Genomic DNA, 19,848 nt, shown 5'->3' on the forward strand with positions numbered 1-19,848 from the left:
AACTCCTATTTGATCATGGCATTTACTTTAATATAGTACTGAATTAAATTTGTTAATATTTTATTTTGCATTTATATCTTTATATATATTTAGTTTCCTTTTTATTGTTTAAGGTTTATTATAAGTTTATTTTTGGAACTTTGAAGTTTTATATAATTTCTTAATTCTCTAGGACAGTTAAGAATCAAACAGCTTAAGGCATTTTGGCATAACAGTTAAACACGGTCTCTGTGTAGTCTTGAATTTCAATATCAAGTTTGTTACTCCTGCTATGTGCTTCATTTTTATTTTTCATCTTAAAAACACGATTATTAGTATCAATCTCATAGAATTGTTGTGAGTACTAATAATAATTTGAATGCTTTTCATCTGCCAGCTACTGTTACAATACTTCATGTATAATTTAATTTATTTAATACCCACAATTATACCATTATTTAGTAAATGAGGAAGCTGAAGCAGAGTTTAAATAACCAAGATTGCAAAGTTCATGAATAAATTTGAACCTAGACATTATATGTAGACCCCATTTAAATGATTCAAAAAATGTAGTACAATAAGCACTGGATAAATTATGTCAGCTACTGTTTTTGTTATTACCATATTTTATTGAATTTAAGAAGCTGCTAATTATAAAGACATCATTAATTTATGTATCACCAGGAAAGAAAAAAGTTGCCTGTGACACAATGCTTAAATTACGAAAATATCTCCCTTCTATTGCCATCATTTTCATTCTGTTCACATTGTCATTTAATTTAAGAAACATGTTAAACCTGGATTTTTAAAACAGTTTGAAAAAATAAAATATAATGGATTATCTCTGCCTAGTCTAAGATACTGAGTTTCCGTCTCAACTCTCAGATTTTATGGAAATATTTTGAAATTTTAATTACGGTTTACTATAAGTTTTAAAAATATGCATATTATTCTTGACAATTGTATTCTTCACAACTGTAAGAACAATTATTTAGACTTAACCATTACATTTGCCATTTAGTTTATAGCCTTAAATCCTTTTTTCAAAGATATCTGCCCTAATTCATTTATGGTTTGGCTTAATGATACTGAGTAATTTCTCCCCTAGAATTAGTAAGTAATGTACTTCCTGATATGTTCCATTTTGGAAAAATGCCTTTCTTTTGTACATGTCAAGGAAGGATAATTTGACTGAGTTGAATTCTTTATTTAGAATTAAATATTAAATAGAATTAAAATTTCATCTTCACTTCAGTATTTTCTAGCACTTAGTGAAAAGTTGATAACAGTCTTAACTTCTTTCCTTTGTTGGCAGAATGTTGTTTACCTGACTCCCATTTGTTTACTTGTTCACATTCACTCCTTCCTCTGATCTGATCTTTGTGAAAAATTTATTTTCTGCACGAATTTTGAGACTCAGGATTTTTTATGTATGAGTTTCTGTATGCTTCACTTTCTTCCCTCCCCAAAGGCTGTTGGATGAGACCTTTGGATCTAGAAAATTAGATGGGGAAATTTTTTTGTTAATGCTTCTACTATCTTTGCTTTTTCCATCTGAAAGTGTATGCATGTTCTGTAGAATTAATTGTCCATGTGTCTTTTCTTTATAATTTATATTTGTTTACCATCTTTTCCTAAGTATAGCAAATTCCTAGGCTAGTGTTGAGATCACAGATTCGGATTCAGCACTTTCTGTTGTTCTACTCACTACTTGCCTATCTTTGAACATAGTTTTATTTATGTCTTTCTTGTTCTTGAACTGCTCTTCTTTTCATAGGAGTCTGTTTTGTTTTAGCAACGCAGTAACATCTTGAATCTCACTGACAGTAGGAAATAACCTTTTAAAATATTATGTCTTTACTGTTTTCTGAATTCTGTTTTGTTTTAGTGCTGGGCATTTGGTCTAAATGGCTTCTTTTGTGCTCTCAGAATTTTTTTATTATTTGGTAATTTTTCATTGATTATTCATATTTTTAAAAAGACTCATTTTATAGCGATGTGTTTCTTTGCTCTGGCTGCCACCGCACAGTTCCACAGACTGGGTGGCTTAAACAACAAATTTATTTTCCTACAGTTCAGGAGAATGGAAGTTCAAGATCAAGATGTTAGAGGGTTTGGTTTCTTCTGAGGCCTCTCTTCTTAACTCATAAATGTCTGTCTTCTAGCTCTGTCCTCACATGGCGTTTTCTCTGTGTGTGCTCATCTCTTTGCCTGTCCTCATGTCTTCTGATTACAAGGATATCAGTCATACTGGATTAAGGCCTAACCCAGTGACCTCATTTTAACTTAATCACCTCTTTAAAGATCCTTTCTACAAATGTCACTTTCTGAGGTTCTAGGGGTTAGAGGTTCAACATATGACTTTCTAGGGGGGACATATTTCAGCTTATGTCATTTAAGATGATTGTATGGGTCTTTCATTCCCCCTTTTTAGGTTTTTCTTTCATTGTACTACATGACAATGTATCATGACACAGTAGCATATGGAGTACAAGTCATTGAGCTGTTTTTAATTTTAAATATCTTGTTGAATTTTTCCTCCTTTCTAGTCAATGGAAATATTTCAGTTGAAATTAAAAGAGGCTGAAAAAGCTGCATTTACGAAAGAAGATTGTAGACGAGAACGGTGGAAGAAACCAACATACTCGGATAGAGCACAAAGTAGTCAAGAAAGTAGAAAATCAGACTTGGTAAAATATAATAAAAGTTCAAGAGATAGATATAATACAACAGATATTGCAAGCAATATCACTAAAGATAAGTTTCATGGTGATGAAAAAGATGGTAGATCTGCATTTTCAGAAACATGTAGAAGAGAACCCAGTCCAAGGAGAAATCAAGAATTTTCTTCTCATGTAAATTTAAGACCTAAGTTCTTAAGACCCTCTGATGATGAAGAAGTGTCATTTCATAGCAAGGACAGAAATTTTGAACCATCGAGTTCGTCTTCAGCAGTAGTCCCTCAAGATTCTGTGCATTGCGGTTTTCGAAAATCCACAGAGAACAGTGAAGAAAGTTTATCATGCTGGAGTCAGTTTGGGAGAGGAGACAGGAAACATTCACATCAAAAACCACTAGAAACCAGTCACAGTGTTGACCATGGATATATTTCAGAAGATGTGAGAGAAAAATCACAGGAGGAAGGCTTGAGAGATGACTCTGTGACCAAAGAACATCTGCAGGATACAAAGTCTTCGCTTGCCAGGTATTCTGTCATTTGTTTTCTAAACCGATAAATGAATACTAAGGTCCAGAAGATTCAAGACACTGAGGTGTACTTTAAGAGCATCAGTTACTGGGTAGATGTGAGTTATGATTTTTTGTTTCTTAAATTCGATGTAAGAGGTAAGATATGCACCTTTAACAGTTCAGTAGTTTCATTTTATATATTGTATTTTGTTTCAGCTTATTTAACAAAAAGCTGAAAGATGAATTCAGTAGTGAATATTTCCTCAAAATTTCTTGCTTTTTTGCAATCTATAAAGCTAAATGACTTTAATAGTTCTTCTAAATGGATATGCTACATGAAATATTTTAGTAGATTTTGTTCAGTTCGGTTCAGTTCAGTCGCTCAGTCGTGTCCAGCTCTTTGCGACCCCATGGACTGCAGCACGCCAGGCTTCCCTGTCCCTCACTATCTCCTGGAACTTACTCAAACTCATGTCCATTGAGTTGGTGATGCCATCCAACCATCTCATCCTCTGTCGTCCCCTTCTCCTCCCGTCTTCAATCTTTCCCAGCATCAGGATCTTTTCAAGTGAGTCAGTTCTTCCTATCAAGTGGCCAAAGTATTGGTGTTCAGCTTCAGCATCAGTACTTCCAGTGAATATTCAGGACTGATTTCCTTGAGGATGGACTGGTTTGATCTCCTTGCAGTCCAAGGGACTCTCAAAAGTCTTCTCTAACACCACAGTTCAAAAGCATCAGTTTTTCAGAGCTCAGCTTTCTTTATAGTCCGACTCTCACATCCATATATGTCTACTGGAAAAACCATAGCTTTGACAAGACGGGCCTTTGTTGGCAAAGCAATGTCTCTGTTTTTTAATATGCTGTCTATGTTGGTCAGATTTCGTTAGTACTGCCATATTACTTTCAAAGGAAATTCATGCATATTTAAGCACACATCATAACTGTCAATATTGCGTGCCTACTGGAGGTCTGGGAGACTGAAGGAAAATATGCTGCCATAGCCCAAATATGAAATGAAAGAGATATGTGAAAGAACTTGCAGAGGGAAGCATGAATTTTGGTGGTTGTTTTTCAGAGAAGGAAATCCGCTTTGATAGTTGACAGGTTTTAAAGCTAATGTTAGAGTTTTGAAAGCAAAATATAGTTAAGATAGTGATTGTACATATAATGATTAGAAAAATCAGTACACTAACTGCTTTTATTATTCTTGTCCCTGTAGCACTTGTATATAGGGCTGAGTTATTCAGTCAGGAAACCTAGGTTCAGTGGGTCAAACCTAGGAAACTTGATTTAGCCATAGGGTTGACACTATTTGAGATAGCCATAAGTAGAAAATGTGTATCCAAAGGATAATAACTAACCTGTACTTGAATGATCGTTAAAATATGTTTTAAAGTACCACCAAATGAATGGGACACTAAAGGAAGAGATTTTAGGAAGTAATAGAATTCATTGGTGGCAGTAGTTATAAGCTTTGTGGTTTGGGGTCCTGAGTCTGGTAAATCACTTTTGTTAGTTACTTCATCTGAAGCTGTAGATTATAGAGCCTGGTGTGTAGCTTTCAGTAGAAGGAAGGGAGGGAAGCTGGCAAAATCTAGACTGAATGAAGGGAGGCCCAGTCAGATGGGTTCTGGTTCAAAACAAGGCTTTGTTCCTAAGAAATGAAAGGAGAAATTCAGTTGTATTGACTGGATAAACACGGCAGGGTTTAGAGAGTGTCTAAGGCTGCCTACGTATATAATTGTCCAGGTTTCATTCCAGGTACTCTAGAAGGTAGACCATCTCCAGTCCCAGTTGCTAGAAACATGTAGAAGTGGGATGAAGCTCTTATTTCCTGATATCACTAGGACTGGCTTAACAGTTGGGTAATCTGTGGGTATTTACTTCTGGGACTGCTGCTGAGAAGAGCACGCAAGCAGTCTCATATTGTCAGTATTACTTTTGGTTCTGTAATTGATTCATGTTAGGCTGTTGTGTCGTAAGCTTCTGATAGATACACTGTAATACAGGCACTCACTAAAAGCTTATGTTTTGGTCAGAAGACTATTCTTTGTTAGCTGTGTTAATTTTGATGTTACAGATATTTTGAAGCTTTCTGTTAATTTCATAGTTGACTGGAGAGGGAAATTATCCACATATATGTGAAACAAAAAAAAGAATTCTTGAGCATGTAGATGGTATGAAGTAAGAAACCAAGAATAGGACCTTGAAGAATGCCTGTTTTCAGGGATTGGAAGGATTCAGTGAAGGATTATTAGAAGTTGTTCATTTGTCTGAACTTTATCCTGGGTATATGTTGAATTTTTTATAAAATGCCAGAATTCTAGGGAGCTTTAAAACCTGCGAATTTTAGAACTAAAAAAAAAAAATCATAGAACTGATTTTAGAACTAGAAGAAATCATAGACTGACCCAGGAATTTTCCAGATGCAGAAACTGAGGCAACTAAAGTTGTGACTTGCACAATGTTATATAACTAGGGTTGCCAGATTTAGCAATAAAAATGTTTGGACATACTTAAACTAAAAAAGTTTTTTAACCTGAAATTAAAATTTAACTTGGTATCTTGTGTTTTTTCTGGCAACTGTATGTAACACTGGTCCATTTTCTGGGCCTGTGACCTTTGCACAAGAGATAACTTATAATTGCAGTCATCTCTTGTTATCCACCAGGAGGTTGGTTCCAGGACACTAACAGATACCCGAATCCAGGGATGTTCAAGTACTTTATATAAAGAGGCATAGTATTTTTACATACAACCTTCATATGTTCTTTCATATACTTTAAATCATCTATAGATTACTTTTAACACCCAGTACAATGTAAATACTATGTAAATCGTTGTAAATACAGTGTAAATGCAGTGTCAATAGTTGCCAACTCTCTGCAGATTAGGTTTTGGTTTTTTAAACTTTCTGAAATTTTTTTCCTAAGCATTTTCAATTCATGGTTGATTAATGTAAATCCCATGGATACAAAAGGGCTGACTGCCGTTTTGCATAAGGTACTTGAGCATCTGCAGATGTTGGGTCTTCAGAGGGCCCTGGGATACACCAGCAGATGCCTGTACTGATCTGAGTCTTGTTTCTTTTTAGTCAGTGTATCTTAAAGATCTTTCCTCACCAGCCCATGAGTATGTGCTTTCTTTTCATTTTAAAGTCTCTTTACTATTCTGTTGTAAACCTCAGAGATAAGCTAGTATTTCTCATCAGTTTTGTTTTGTTGGGCTTTAGGTAGTTTGTAGCATGTTGCTCTAAATAATGCTGCAGTGAATAGTTTTGTACATGTATTTTTGCATACAAGATAAATATAGCTGTAAAATAAATTCCAAGGAGTGGATTGTATTTATATATTTCGTTGTACTAACCAATTTACCGAAGAAGGCAATGGCAGCCCACTCCAGTACTCTTGCCTGGAAAATCCCATGGATGGAGGAGCCTGGTAGGCTGCAGTCCATGGGGTCATGAAGAGTCGGACACGACTGAGCTACTTCACTTTCACTTTTCACTTTGATGCATTGGAGAAGGAAATGGCAACCCACTCCAGTATTCTTGTCTGGAGAATCCTAGGGACGGGGGATCCTGGTGGACTGCCATCTATGGGGTCGCACAGAGTCGGACAGGACTGAAGCGATTTAGCAGCAGCAGCAGCAGCAACCAGTTTACACTCTTACCAGTCATATATGAGAATGACTTTTCTCTTCCTTGCTTGTAGTATTATTGAGGTTTTTAATGTTTGCCATAGGTACGTTTAAGGAATAGCAACTTTCTTTGATTTGCATGTAAGTATGAGTGAAGTTTGGCTTATTTTTATAAATGTTATTTAATTTTAATTTTATTTTATTAGCTAGTCATGGCACTCCACTCCAGTACTCTTGCCTGGAAAATCCCATGGACGGAGGAGCCTGGTAGGCTGCAGTCCATGGGGTCACGAAGAGTCAGACATGACTGAGTGACTTCACTTTCACTTTTCACTTTCATCCATTGGAGAAGGAAATGGCAACCCATTCCAGTGTTCTTGCCTGGAGAATCCCAGGGATGGGGGAGCCTGGTGGGCTGCCATCTATGGGGTTGCACAGAGTCGGACACGACTGAAGCAACTTAGCAGCAGTCATATATTTTGCCTACTTTTTGAGGGTGTTTTAAGAGCATTTTTACAGTTGTCATGTGATATGTTTAACTTTTTCTCCTTTTTAGATTTCCTCTTTCTTTTCTCCTTTCATCTATTCTTTCATTCTTTCTTTTAAAAAAATATATTTATTTATTTATTTGACTGTGCCAGGTCTTAGCTGTGGCATGTGGGATATAGTTCCCTGACCAAGGATTGAACCCCAGCCCCCTGCATTGGGAGTGCAGAGTCTTAGCCCCTGGACCACCAGGGAAGTCCCTTCATTCATTCTTATGGTGATCAGATTTATCCTTCTTTTCCTTTGTTGATTTTAGGCCCTGAAGTAGCTGGAAAACATCCTCTAACAGTGGCCCATGTGATTAATAATTTTAAGATTTTTATTCTTAGAAATAAAATGTGCTTGTATATAATTCTGTTTTATTGGGAAATATATTAGCTAATATATTTTCAAAAGTTTGAAACCTAGAGTAGTACACAGTATGAGCAAAACTAACGTGATGTCTTTAATTTAGATTTTATCTATGTTAATATCAGGATCTAACTCATTTTATATAATACAAAATATTACATAAGGTTACAAAGGTTAAAAACCTTGGCAGAGTTTTCTGTGATAGCCTAGGAGGACAAGAGAAGGATACCAAGTTCTGACGTGTTTGAGTATAGTCATGAGATCCTTAGGGGAGAAAATTTGAGAATAAGTGGTAAGAAAAGAATTAAAGGGATGGGATCTATGAACACTGTCAGCAGGCAAAGAATAATTACAGTATACTCAAGGTTTCTGAAATGTCATTGGATTGAACTTTTTAAATTACATTTTCCTCAAAAGTTTGAGCCAGAGTTTGTTGTGGGTGTGTGTCGGTATATGGATGTGTGTTGTAAGAAGAGTACATTTAAATGGGAAAATAGGATTTGCTTTTCAGAAAATAATTTTAAAGAGGGCTTTTGAAATATAGCAGTAACCCTAGAAAATGAGAAATGCTTGTACATTTTTCTTTTTATAGGATAGTTGCAGATGCCATGGTGATGTTTTTTCCAGAGCATATGCTTGCCATTATAAATGAGAGTCTTCCATTATAAATGGAAGAGTCTGTCCCTGCTGTTTGTTGCAGAGCAGTGTCTTTGCTGTGATATTAACAATAATATATTCTTCAGTCATTGATGCCCAACAACTTTCATTGTAATGTCTTTATTTTTTACCTATTACTGTTCTTTTGTGTGTTGAATTATCTGGTAATATTGAAAATGCCAGAGATACTCAGAATTCTTGTGTATCATCATATTTATCCTGATCTACATTTCAATACTAATAAACAATCCTGTTAGAAACTATACCCTCTCCACAACCCCGTCAAAACAACAAAAAAAGCAATGTTTGGAGTACAAACTTTACGACCATGAGTGTTGCCTCTTTTAAAAGCCTCTGAGATTTCAGTTACCTTCTTGAAACTTGTGAGTTTTGGTTGGAGTCTGCATACCTTCTTGGGTGCTGTCTCTTGATTGATTCTTTGTATACTGAAAAGTGAAGAGAAAATGAAAGTTTCTCAAAAACAGAGAAGAGTCTGATAAAAATGACAAAGATGTGCCTTTGGGTAGGCAATAATACAGATCTTTGACAACTTAATCAAGAATACTATCATTGTAGAAGAGGATTTATAAGCCAGATTTCATGGACTAAAGTATGACTGTGGATTATGATATAATAGAGATAGAAAGTATATGTGGGAGACATAGGTTAAGTGAAGTGCCTCCCTCACTTCCATATTTTTTAAGGTGCAGATACTTGAATATGTTTATATATTAGTGGAAAAGACAGCATCAAGTTTGAAAGGAGCTAAAAATATAGAATGATGATAGATGGGATAATTCAGCAGGAATTCAAAGTTAGTGTATATGTATGTATGATATAGTATACTCATGCAGGTAGGATTGTCCTGAGTGCAGATGTTAAAGAAGAGGAGAGTATGGCTGTGGATGTGGGTGATGGGAGACAACTGTAGGAATTGCTTTTGGGGGAGGGAGTATAGTAGGTGTGGGTCCCGGGCTTGCCCTTAGGGCATGTGGAATCTTCCTGGACCAGGGATCAAAGCTGTGTCCCCTGCATTGGCTGGTGATTTCCTAACCACTGAACCACCAGAGAAGTCTCCAGTTTTTCTTCTAAAGTCTAGTCTCTCTGATATGTGTTTTGCTACTTCTTTTGATTTCCATGCCTTCAGTTTTAATCTGTATGTGTCTGGGTCTGAAGTGGGTCTCCTGAAGACAGGATATATACAGTTCTGGTTTTTCTATCCATCCAGCCAATCTGTGTCTTTTGGTTAGAGCATTTAATCTATTTACATTTCAGGTAATTTTTGATTGTATTTTAGTATTAGAATTTTCTTTATTGTTTTGGGTTTATTTTGTAGGTCTTCTTCTCTGTTTCCCACCTAGAGAAGTTCCTGTAGCATTTGTTATAAAGCTGATTTGGTGATGCTGTATTCTCTGAGCTTCTGCTTATCTGTAAAGCTTTTGATTTCTCCATCCAATCTGAATGAGATCCTTTCATGTTAGATTAAACTTGGATGCAGGTTTTTCCTCTCCATTACCTTAAATATATCCTGCCATTCCCTTCTGGCCTACAGAGTTTCTGCTGAAAAGATCTGCTTATAACCTTATGGGGATTCCTTTTGAAAATTTTTTTTTTTTAGTTTTCCTTGCTGTATTTTTTCTTTGAATTTAATTTTTGTTAGTTTGATATATGTCTTGGTGTATTTCCGCTTGAGTTTTTCCTTTATGGGCCTCTACCCTTCTTGCACTTGGATGTCTATTTCCTTTTTTCATGTTAAGGAAGTTTTTGACTATGGTCTGTTCAGATATTTTCTCAGACACTTGCGCCTTCTCTTCTTTTTCTGGGACTCCTATAATTCAAATGTTGATGCACTTAATGTTGTTTTAGAGGTCTGAAAGTGTCCTTATTTTGTTTAATTCTTTTTTTCTTTATTCTGCTCCTTGGTAGTGATTTACACCACCATTCTATTTTCCAGCTCGCTTATTCATTTTCTGTCATAGTTATTTCTATCACAGCTATCGATTCCTTCTAGTATATTTTTTCATTTCAGTTTTTGTACTTTCCATCTATTTTTGTTGTTGTTGTTCTTTAGTTCTTCTAGGTCTTTGTTAAACATTTCTTGTATTTTCTCAGTCCATGTATCCATTCTGTTTCCAAGAGCTTTTGCATCATCTTTACTGTTATTATGCTGAATTATTTTTCCAGTAGGTTGCCTATTTCCTCTTCATTTATTTGGTCTTGTAGTTTTCTTTACCTGTCCCTTTGTCAGTAACTTTTTTGTCATGTCATTTTTTCTTTTCCTTGATGGGTGGCACTCTGTACCTGTCTTACTGGTTGTTTGTCCTGAGACATCCAGCACTGGTTTGCAGGCAGTTGGGTAGAGCCAGAATTTGGTGCCAAGATGAGGATCTCTAGAGACTTCACACTTACTAATATTCCCTAGGACATGAAGTTCTCTCTTAGTCCGTTGGCTTGAACTTGGTGCTCCCACCAGAGGAGCTCAGGCCTGACCCCTGGCTTGGTTAGGCAGGGGTTCCTCCCCTCCCTTCAGATGTCTGAGTACCCCTGCCGGTGCCTTGTAGGTGCCCTAGTTGTGAGGACATGGAAGCTCTTTGTCCTCTTACCATAGTATAAAACAGAAATTCTTTCTTAATGACTATTTATGTCAGTATTTTTTAACATATGATTCCCAGAATATTGGTGTTCCTTTTCATTTGTATATGAACCACATAAATGCACAAAGAGTGTTGTGACAATTTGGTTTACACACAACTCATTAAATTGAAATGTCCTTCATTGTTTTGACTTGCCCTTGAACTTTAGCCTGCCAGGCTCCTCTGTCCATGGGATTTTTTAGGCAAAAATACTGGAATGGGTTCCATTTCCTCTTCCAGAGGATCTTCCCAACCCAGGAGTAGAACCAGCATCTCCTGTGTCTCTTGCATTGGAGGCAGATTCTTTACCACCAAGCCATTGAGGAAGTTCTTTTATTTCTATAAACTTATTTTATTTTTACCAAAAAAATATTAATGAACCTTTGAAATACATTGTGTTAAAATTATTCTGTGTGCACATGTTTCCTATAAGTCATCTTTAGAAATTGAAAAAGAAATAGATTGTTTCTTTTATTCATTCAAATTTGAAAGAAAATTATCTGGTCTCATGTGACAAAGAATGAAGTAACAAGGGAAGGTTGTTTTTGTATCAGAGATATTTCTTTGAAACTTAAATCAGGTGCCTTTGAAAAAGTCCATCTCCTGTTCATCTCATGTTTATTGAAATTTTTATTGACATATTATTGTATTGCCTGAAATTCAAGTAAATTATATTTACAGTACAATAAAAATGATGTATACCTCTGAATTTAAGTTGAAAAAGGTTACTGAAAAAATATTTTCCATACAAAATAGTATATGTAATGATCCAGGCAGTATCTCAACCAATAAAAGCATTTAGAACCAATAATATTCTCCTAAGCTTAGATGACTACAATGTCCTCACTGCATTGGTTTAAAAAATGTGGCTGAAAGAACTTTAGGGGGAACAAAAATATGGTTTTTCTAACTGTGCTTTACCAGAAGTATTTTATATTTCTTAGTCTAAGCACAATAGCATTGCCTTTCCTTTCACCCAGGTGAGTAGCATTGATTTTTTTTTTTGGAATTTCTGCAGATTAATGTTTGAAAAAAAACCTCAGATGCTATCTATTAACAGATTTCTTTCTTTTTTTTCCAAAGGAGTTCAGAATTTAAATATAATTTTCACATATGGTTGTTAAAGTTTTGATTTTGAGCTCTGTATATGTTTTGTATGGCAAAACAGATACAACGCTGTAAAGTTAAAAAATAGAAAATAAACTAATTAAAAAAAAAAGAATAATTCTTACCTTTTTGTTGATGGATAGTATACCATTGGTAGATATATTGTACCACAGTTTGTTTTTCCATGCACCTGCTGGTGGATGTTCAGAATCTTTTCATGTTTTGGCTGCAATAAATTAAGCCTCTTTGAACATTCATGTACAAGCCTTAATATGAACATATACTTTCTTTTCTCTTGAGGAAATGCTTAGGGAATAATGGCTGGATCATATGGTAACTATATGTTTAAATTTTAAGAAACTGCCAAGCTATTTTACTAAATATTTATATCATTTTACATTACCACCTTCATTGTATTAGACTTCCAATTCCTCTTCATTCTTACTGGAATTTGGTATAGTCAGTCTTTCAAGTGTTCACTATTATAGTGTGTGTAGCAGTGTCTCCTCATGGTTTTGTGTTCCTCTAGTGACTGTTGATATTGAGCATCTCTTCATGTGCTTATTTGCCATCCAGGTATCTTTTTGTAAAGTGTGAAAAATGTGTGATAATTTTGCTCCTGTCACTTCTTTACATTACAAATTTATATGGTAATTTATATATATTTTTTTCCCTGATCAGTCGGATTAGAAGTTTATCAGATTTACTGTCTTATAAAAGTTTTTGGGTTCATTGAATTTGTTTACTGTTTTTGTTTTTTGCTCATTTCCACTTTGATTTTTATTGCTGTGCTTACTTTGGATTTAATTTGCTCTTTTTCTAGTTTCTTAAGTTGTAAACTGGTATCATTGATTTGAGACTTTCTTTTCTAGTGTCAATATTTAATGTTATAAATTTCCCTGTAAGTAATACTTCAGCGGCCTCCCGCAAATTCTGATATGTTGCTAATGGTTTCTAATTTAATTTTACTGTGATCAGGAACTATGTATATCTTGAATCCCTTTACATTTATTGAGACTTGTTTTATGGCTCAGAATATAGTCTATTTTGGAAAATGTTTTGTATGCACTTGGAAAGAATGTGTATTCTGTTGTTAGGTAGAGTATTCTCTGAATGTCAATTAGGTCCTATTAGTTGCTAGTGTTACTCAGTTCTTCCATATCCTTGCTGATTTTCTCTCTACTTATTCTATCAAGTACTGCGAGTTGGGTCTTGAAATCAGCAGCTGTAATTGTAGATTTGTCTGTTTCTCTGAATTCTGTCAGTTTTTGCCTTGTGTATTTTGTTGCTCTGTTATTTGATGCATAAATATTGGATTGGTTGAAAGGTTTGTTTGCGTTTGTATGGAAAATCCTGAATGAACCTTTTGACCAACCCAATATTTATGGTGTCTTCTATACTTTTTCTTTGTTTATTTTACAGATCCTCTGTACTCTTGATGGATTGACTTCTTTTTCATATGAAATGACTTTCTTTGTCCCTGGGGATGTTTTTTGCTCTACAGTCTAATTTGGTGTTAAGTAAGCCTCATTAGCTTTCTTTTGACTAGTTTTAAAACATGTTACGTCTTTTTCTCTCATTTTACATTTAACATCTTTATGTCTTTATAGTTCATTTCTTGTTGGGCTTCCCTGGTAGCTCAACTGGTAAAGAATCTGCCTGCAGTGCAGGAGACCCTGGGTCAATTCCTGGGTTGGGAAAATCCCCTGGAGAAGGAATAGACTACCCACTCCAATATTCTTGGGCTTCCCTGATGACACAGCTGGTAAAGAATCTGCCTGCAATGCAGGAGACCTGGGTTTAATCCCTGGGTTGGGAAGATCCCCTGGAGAAGGGAACCACTACCCACTCCAGTATTCTGTCCTGGAGAATTTCATGGACTGTTCATTTCTTGTAATTGAGTTTTGCTTTTGTATCCATTTGATGATTTCTGCCTATTAATTCAGGTGTTTAGACCATTTATATATATTGTGATATAATTAGATTTGAATCTGTAATTTTCCTGTTTGTTTTCTCTTCATCTATTTTTTGTTCTCTTTTTCTTCTTCTGACTTCTTTTGGATTGAATATTTTTATTTTTATGATTCCATTTCATTTCTTTAGTTGTGTACTTTTTGTTTTTTTCAGTGGTTTCTTTGGCTTTGACAGCATACATATTTTTTAAAATATTCAATTTATTTATTTGGCCGTGTCCAGTTTTTATTGCAGCATGTGGAATCTTCCATTGTTGTACACGGACTCCAGATTATGCAGCTTCAGTAGTTGCAGTGCATTGCCCCACAGCACGTGGGATCTTAGTTTCCTGACCAGGGACTGAATCCACATCCCCTGCGTTGCACGGTGTATTCTTAACCACTGGACCACCAGAGCAGTCCCAGCAGCATACATCTTTAGCTTATATTCCTTCAAGTGATATTATGCCACTCCTGTTAAGAACTTGATAGTAGTTTATTTACATTTCTCCCCATCCTGTCCTTTCTGTTAGTGTTTTCATACAGTTTACTTATACTTGTTATAAACTCTTGTTATTATTTTTCTTTAGTTATCTTAAAGAGACTTCAGTAATAAGAAACAAGTATATATTTACCCTTGTAGTCATCATTTCTGTTGCTTTTCCTTCGTTTGAGTTGATCCATATTTCAGTTTGGTATAATTTTTCTTCTATCTGAAGGCTTTTCTTTAACATTGTTTCAGCTTTTTATGTCTCTTCATTTCACCTTTTTTTTTTTTTACATTTTAAAAATTTATTTTAACTGGAGCATAATTACAATATTGTGGTTTTTGCCATGCATCAATATGAGTCAGCCATAGGTATACATGTGTCCCCTCCATCCTGAACCCCCTGCCTCCCTCCCTCCCTGCTGATCCCTCCAGGTTGTCCCAGAGCACCATCTTTGGGTGCCCTGCTTCATACATCAAGCTTGCACTGGTTGTCTCTTTTACATATGGTAATGTATATGTTTCAGTGCTGTTCTCTCAAATCATCCCACCATCTCTTTCTCCACTGAGTCCAAAAGTCTGTTTTTTACGTCTGTGTCTCGTTTGTTGTCCTGTACGTAGGATCGTTGGTACCATCTTTCTAGATTCCATATATATATGCATTAACATATGGTATTTGTCTTTCTCTTTCTGACTTACTTTACTCTATAAGAGGCTCTAGGTTCATCCACCTCATTAGAACTAACTCAAATGCATTCCTTTTTATAGCTGAGTAGTATTCCATTGTGTATATGGACCACAACTTCCTTATCCATTAATCTGCCAATGGACATCTAGGTTGCTTCCGTGTCCTTGCTATTGCAGACAGTGCTGCAGTGCACTAGTGCACTGGGGCACATGCATCTTTTTTAATTCTGGTTTCCTCAGGGTATATGCCCAGAAGTGGGATTGCTGGGTTGTATGGTAGTTTTATTTCTAGTTTTTTGTTTTTTTTTTTTTAATTTTATAAATTTATTTATTTTAGTTGGGGGCTAATTACTTGACAATATTGTAATAGTTCCTGCCATACACTGACATGCATCAGCCATGGGTTTACATGTGTTCCCCTTCCTGGACCCCCCACCCACCTCCCTCCCCATCCCATCCCTCTGGGTCATCCCATTGCCCCGGCCCTGAGCCCTTGTCACATGCATCGAACATGGAATGGTGTTCTGTTTCACATATGATAATATCTTTTTTAATTCTGGTTTCCTCAGGGTATATGCCCAGAAGTGGGATTGCTGGGTTGTGTGGTAGTTTTATTTCTAGTTTTTTAAGGAATCTCGATACTCTTCTCCATAGTAGTTGTATAAGTTTGCATTCCCATCAACAGTGTAAGAGGGTTCCCTTTTTGCCAAACCCTCTTCAGCATTTATTGTTTGTAGAATTTTTGATGATGGCCATTCTGACCCATGTGAGAGGATGCCTCATTGTGGTTTTGATTTGCATTTCTCCAATAATGAGTGATGTTGAGCATCTTTTCATGTGTTTATTAGCCATCTGTATGTCTTCTTTGGAGAAATGTCTGTTTAGGTCTTTTGCCCACCTTTTGATTAAGTTGTTCACTTTTCTTATATTGAGCTTCATGAACTGTTTCTATATTTTGGAGATTAATCCTTTGTCAGTTGTTTTGTTTGCTATTGTTTTCTCCCATTCTGACGGCTGTCTTTTCACCTTGCTTATAGTTTTCCTTAGTTGTGCAAATGCCTTTAAGTTTAATTAGATTCCCTTTGTTTATTTTTGTTTTTATTTCCATTACTCTGAAGTGAAAAAGATACTTTGACTTGATAAAGAATTCTAGGTTGACAATTGGAAGTACTTTAAAGATATAGTTACTCTCTTCTTGCTTATGTTGTTTCTGATGAGAAATTTGCTCTCTCCATTTTTCCTCTGTGCATAAATGTCTTTTTTTCCCCTCCTATGGCTGTTATAAATTGTTCTCTTTGTCATTAGTTTTGAACAGTTTGATTATGATGTGCGTTGATGTGGTTTTCTTGTTTTGTTTTTGTACTAGGAATTGTGTAAGCTCCTTGGATTTTTAGTTTTCACTAAATTTATTCAACTTTGACCTTTGTTTCTTCTGTCTCCCATTTATTTCAGAGACTCCAATAATATGAATGGCAGGCTATTTATGGTTGTCCTTTACCTCTCCATTGTTCTTTTCTGTTCTAAAATTCTTTTTTTCTGTGTGTTTTGTTTTATATAGAAGTTACACATTGGAAACTAATGTTTCAATTTAATTTTTTTCTTTTGCAGTCTAATCTCTGTTAATCCTATTCAGTGTAGTTTTTATTTTGACCAGTATAATTTTCACTTGTAGAATTTAAATTCTAATCTATTTTATGTCTTAGTTGTCTCTTACTTTTCAACCATGTGGAATACATTTATAATAACTTTTAATGTCCTTGTCTTCTGTTTCTTACATCTGTGTCAGTGCTTTGATTGATAGCTTTTTCTCCTAATTATGGGTTTTACTTTTTTCTAGTTTGCATGTCTGACAGTTTTTAATTGGATACTAGATATTAAGAATTTTATTTTGTTCCATGGTAGATATTTTTGCACTCTTGTAAGTATTCTTGAGTTTTGTTTTGGTAGACAGTTAACTGAATTGGAAACTGGTCCTTTTGATTCCTGTTGATATATGGCAGATGCCAACACAATATTGTAAAGCAATTATCCTCCAATTAAAAGTAAATAAATTTAAATTTAAAAAGGAGTTTTACTTTTACAGTGCTGGATATATTTGTATTCCTGGAAGTATTCTTGAATTTTGTTTTGGGGCATGGTTAAATTAATTTAAAACTGGTCCTTTTGACTCCTGCCCTTAATATTTGTTGGGTGGGCCCAGCCAGCATTTAGTCTAGGGTTTATTTCCCATTCACGAAGAAGGACCTTTAATACTCTACCCACTGCTTTCATAATTATGAATTTTCCTAGTCTGGCTGTTGGGACCTATTCCTACTACCAGGAATGCTGAATGCTGTTCCTCTAATTCTCTGAGATAGTTATTTTCCTGACTACAGGTAGTTTCTGGTTATTACTCAAGGGGAACTCTCTACACTTCCCTGGAATTCTTTCACTGTGCAGCTCTCCCCTCTCTAGCTGCCCTGGACTCTTAGCTGTTTCTCTTTCATTAAGAGTCCTTCATGCTCTGTGTAGGTTCACCCTCCTTGTATTGTAGTCTTGAATCTTTCTTATGGCAATAAGGCAGAGTTTCTTAAGAGAATTTTATATATGCCAGGAATCTGACCTTGGCTGGAAATTTATCTTTTCTTTTTTGAGGCTTGTACATTTTAGGTTTGATACATCATCTTAGCTGTAAATTAGGTTTATGTTGTCTAATTGTGGGTTGTCTTTGCAAAAGAGCACATGGTCACTATTTTTGTTCTTCAAATGTAGATAAATGTAATTTTCTAATTATAGTTTCTTAGATTATCAGTAAATTATCCATTGAATAAGAAGAATTTCTCTAGCTGTGTAGAATTATGGCCTGATTATAGTGTTAATTTTTGTTTCTTTTTTTAGAATGAGTATGGGAATATTAGGGGCTTCCCTGATAGCTCAGCTGGTAAAAAATCCTCCTGCAGTGCAGGAGACCTGGGTTCAATCCCTGGGTTGGGAAGATCCCCTGGAGAAGGGAAAGGCTACCCGCTCCAGTATTCTGGCCTGGAGAATTCCATGGACTGTATAGTCCATGCAGTCACAAAGAGTCAGACGTGACTGAGTGACTTTTCACTTCACAGGGATATTAAGTTATGAAGAATATTACTTTTATTATTTTTCTCACTGCTACTGGATCTTTGGTCAGGTATTATAACTGCCATAGGCCATGATGGCATTGTAACACAGTATCTTTAAGTAGTGATTTTATAGGGGAGCATTGAGGCTTTTATATTTATTATTTCTGTTTGTGCTGATTGCTTTGTGAAGGTCATTTAAAATAACATTTGAATCTTGGTGTTGTTATTTACAACAGCTTACCTGTTGTTAATATGTACTTATATTTCATATGCTTTTCATCTGTCCTGTTCAAACAGAAGTAGTCCAGGGGATGAGTCTATCCACGTCTTGAGTGTTGATGAGAAGAACAAGTTGGGAGCCAAAATTATCAAGGCAGAGATGATGGGCAATATGGTAAGGCTTATATTTTGTTCTTTTGGAGAATAATTACTAAATATTTAACTTCTTACAAGTAATTTTGGCAGTTCCTAAGCTGTGTGGATGTAGCAACTTTTGACAATAACTGCTGCTTATTTATTCTTTGAAGAGATTCCTGAGCACTCCTAATAACAGTATTGTCTACTTCTAAGTAAATTATGTAGTTTGTCAAATTTTTTAAATTTAAGATTTTAGGAAACTAAATGCTTTAAAATTTTCTTTTTAAGTTGGATATTTGCTTTATTCTTTTATTCATAACTTATTGAACATATTTGAGGGAAATACAGAAATGTCACTGTCTTCCTTCACTTTTTAGTCATATTTTGTTAATAATGTGTTACTTTCTTAAATTCCCTTACTTAGGAACTTTAAAATTGAGCTACTAAAAAGGATGGTTAATTAATTTTTTCAAAATTTTAGGCAACATGTTTGTGCCTGACTCTGTGCCTGACTCTGTTACATGCCTTGTATAGCTCAGTTAATTCCCATGATAATGCTGTGATTTGAGACTTAACCTGAGAATTGAATCGAAATGAAATTATTTGGTAAGAGTGGCATCTATCTATCTATTTATTATTGTCACATTCCTATTATACAAATATGTGTTACATTGCACATGGCAGAATGGCAAAATCAGACAGCTTTGTGTGTCTTGAAAAAATTGATTTTCTTATGGTCATATGTATGTACACATCTCAAATCCAAATATAAGTCATCTTAATTGTCTTCTGTTTTGGTGCACTATCAGTATGACACTCTGTAGTAGAACAAAAAGTGAACAAACCTGATACTTCTGTTTTTATCAGTTTGTATCTCTAATAAAAATCATATCTTGCATATGCTGCTCTCTCTCTCTTTGAATCTGATCCTTGATGAGACTGAACTTAAGCTCAACCCAGAAATTAGTAAGCAAGACAGACCACCACCGACAGCAAGAAAATAACATTTGTGTTTTGAAAGCACAAATAAATTGGTTAAAATAGTGAAAGAAAGGTAACCATGTTAGGAGATTAACATATGTTAAAAGAAGTGTTCTGTGTTCATGGAACCACTGCAGTGGAGAAAACTGTCTTTGCTTGTCATATTATTCTATTCATTTAATTTATTTCAT

At 35.2% G+C, this 19,848-nt stretch overlaps 1 protein-coding gene across 5 annotated transcripts in view; it reads left to right on the forward strand.

The window, feature by feature from the left end:
• Window positions 1-19,848, forward strand: part of CWF19L2 (CWF19 like cell cycle control factor 2) — a 135,239-nt gene that overhangs the window by 48,412 nt on the left and 66,979 nt on the right. For 3 of the 5 annotated variants that reach the window (XR_014069176.1, XM_081543216.1, XM_081543219.1), the window contains exons 8-9: window positions 2,529-3,184; window positions 18,617-18,713. Coding sequence is in view for 4 of the 5 variants with exons in the window: in XM_081543216.1 (XP_081399342.1) it covers window positions 2,529-3,184; window positions 18,617-18,713 (753 nt within the window). In the remaining variant the exon portion in view is untranslated. The remainder of the gene's footprint in view (window positions 1-2,528; window positions 3,185-18,616; window positions 18,714-19,848) is intronic. The other 2 variants (XM_081543218.1, XM_081543217.1) reach the window with 1 other exon arrangement.

Source organism: Giraffa tippelskirchi, chromosome 11 (assembly GCF_054371585.1).
Source record: "Giraffa tippelskirchi isolate mGirTip1 chromosome 11, T2T-mGirTip1v1.2.pri, whole genome shotgun sequence".
Classification (NCBI taxonomy): domain Eukaryota; kingdom Metazoa; phylum Chordata; class Mammalia; order Artiodactyla; family Giraffidae; genus Giraffa; species Giraffa tippelskirchi.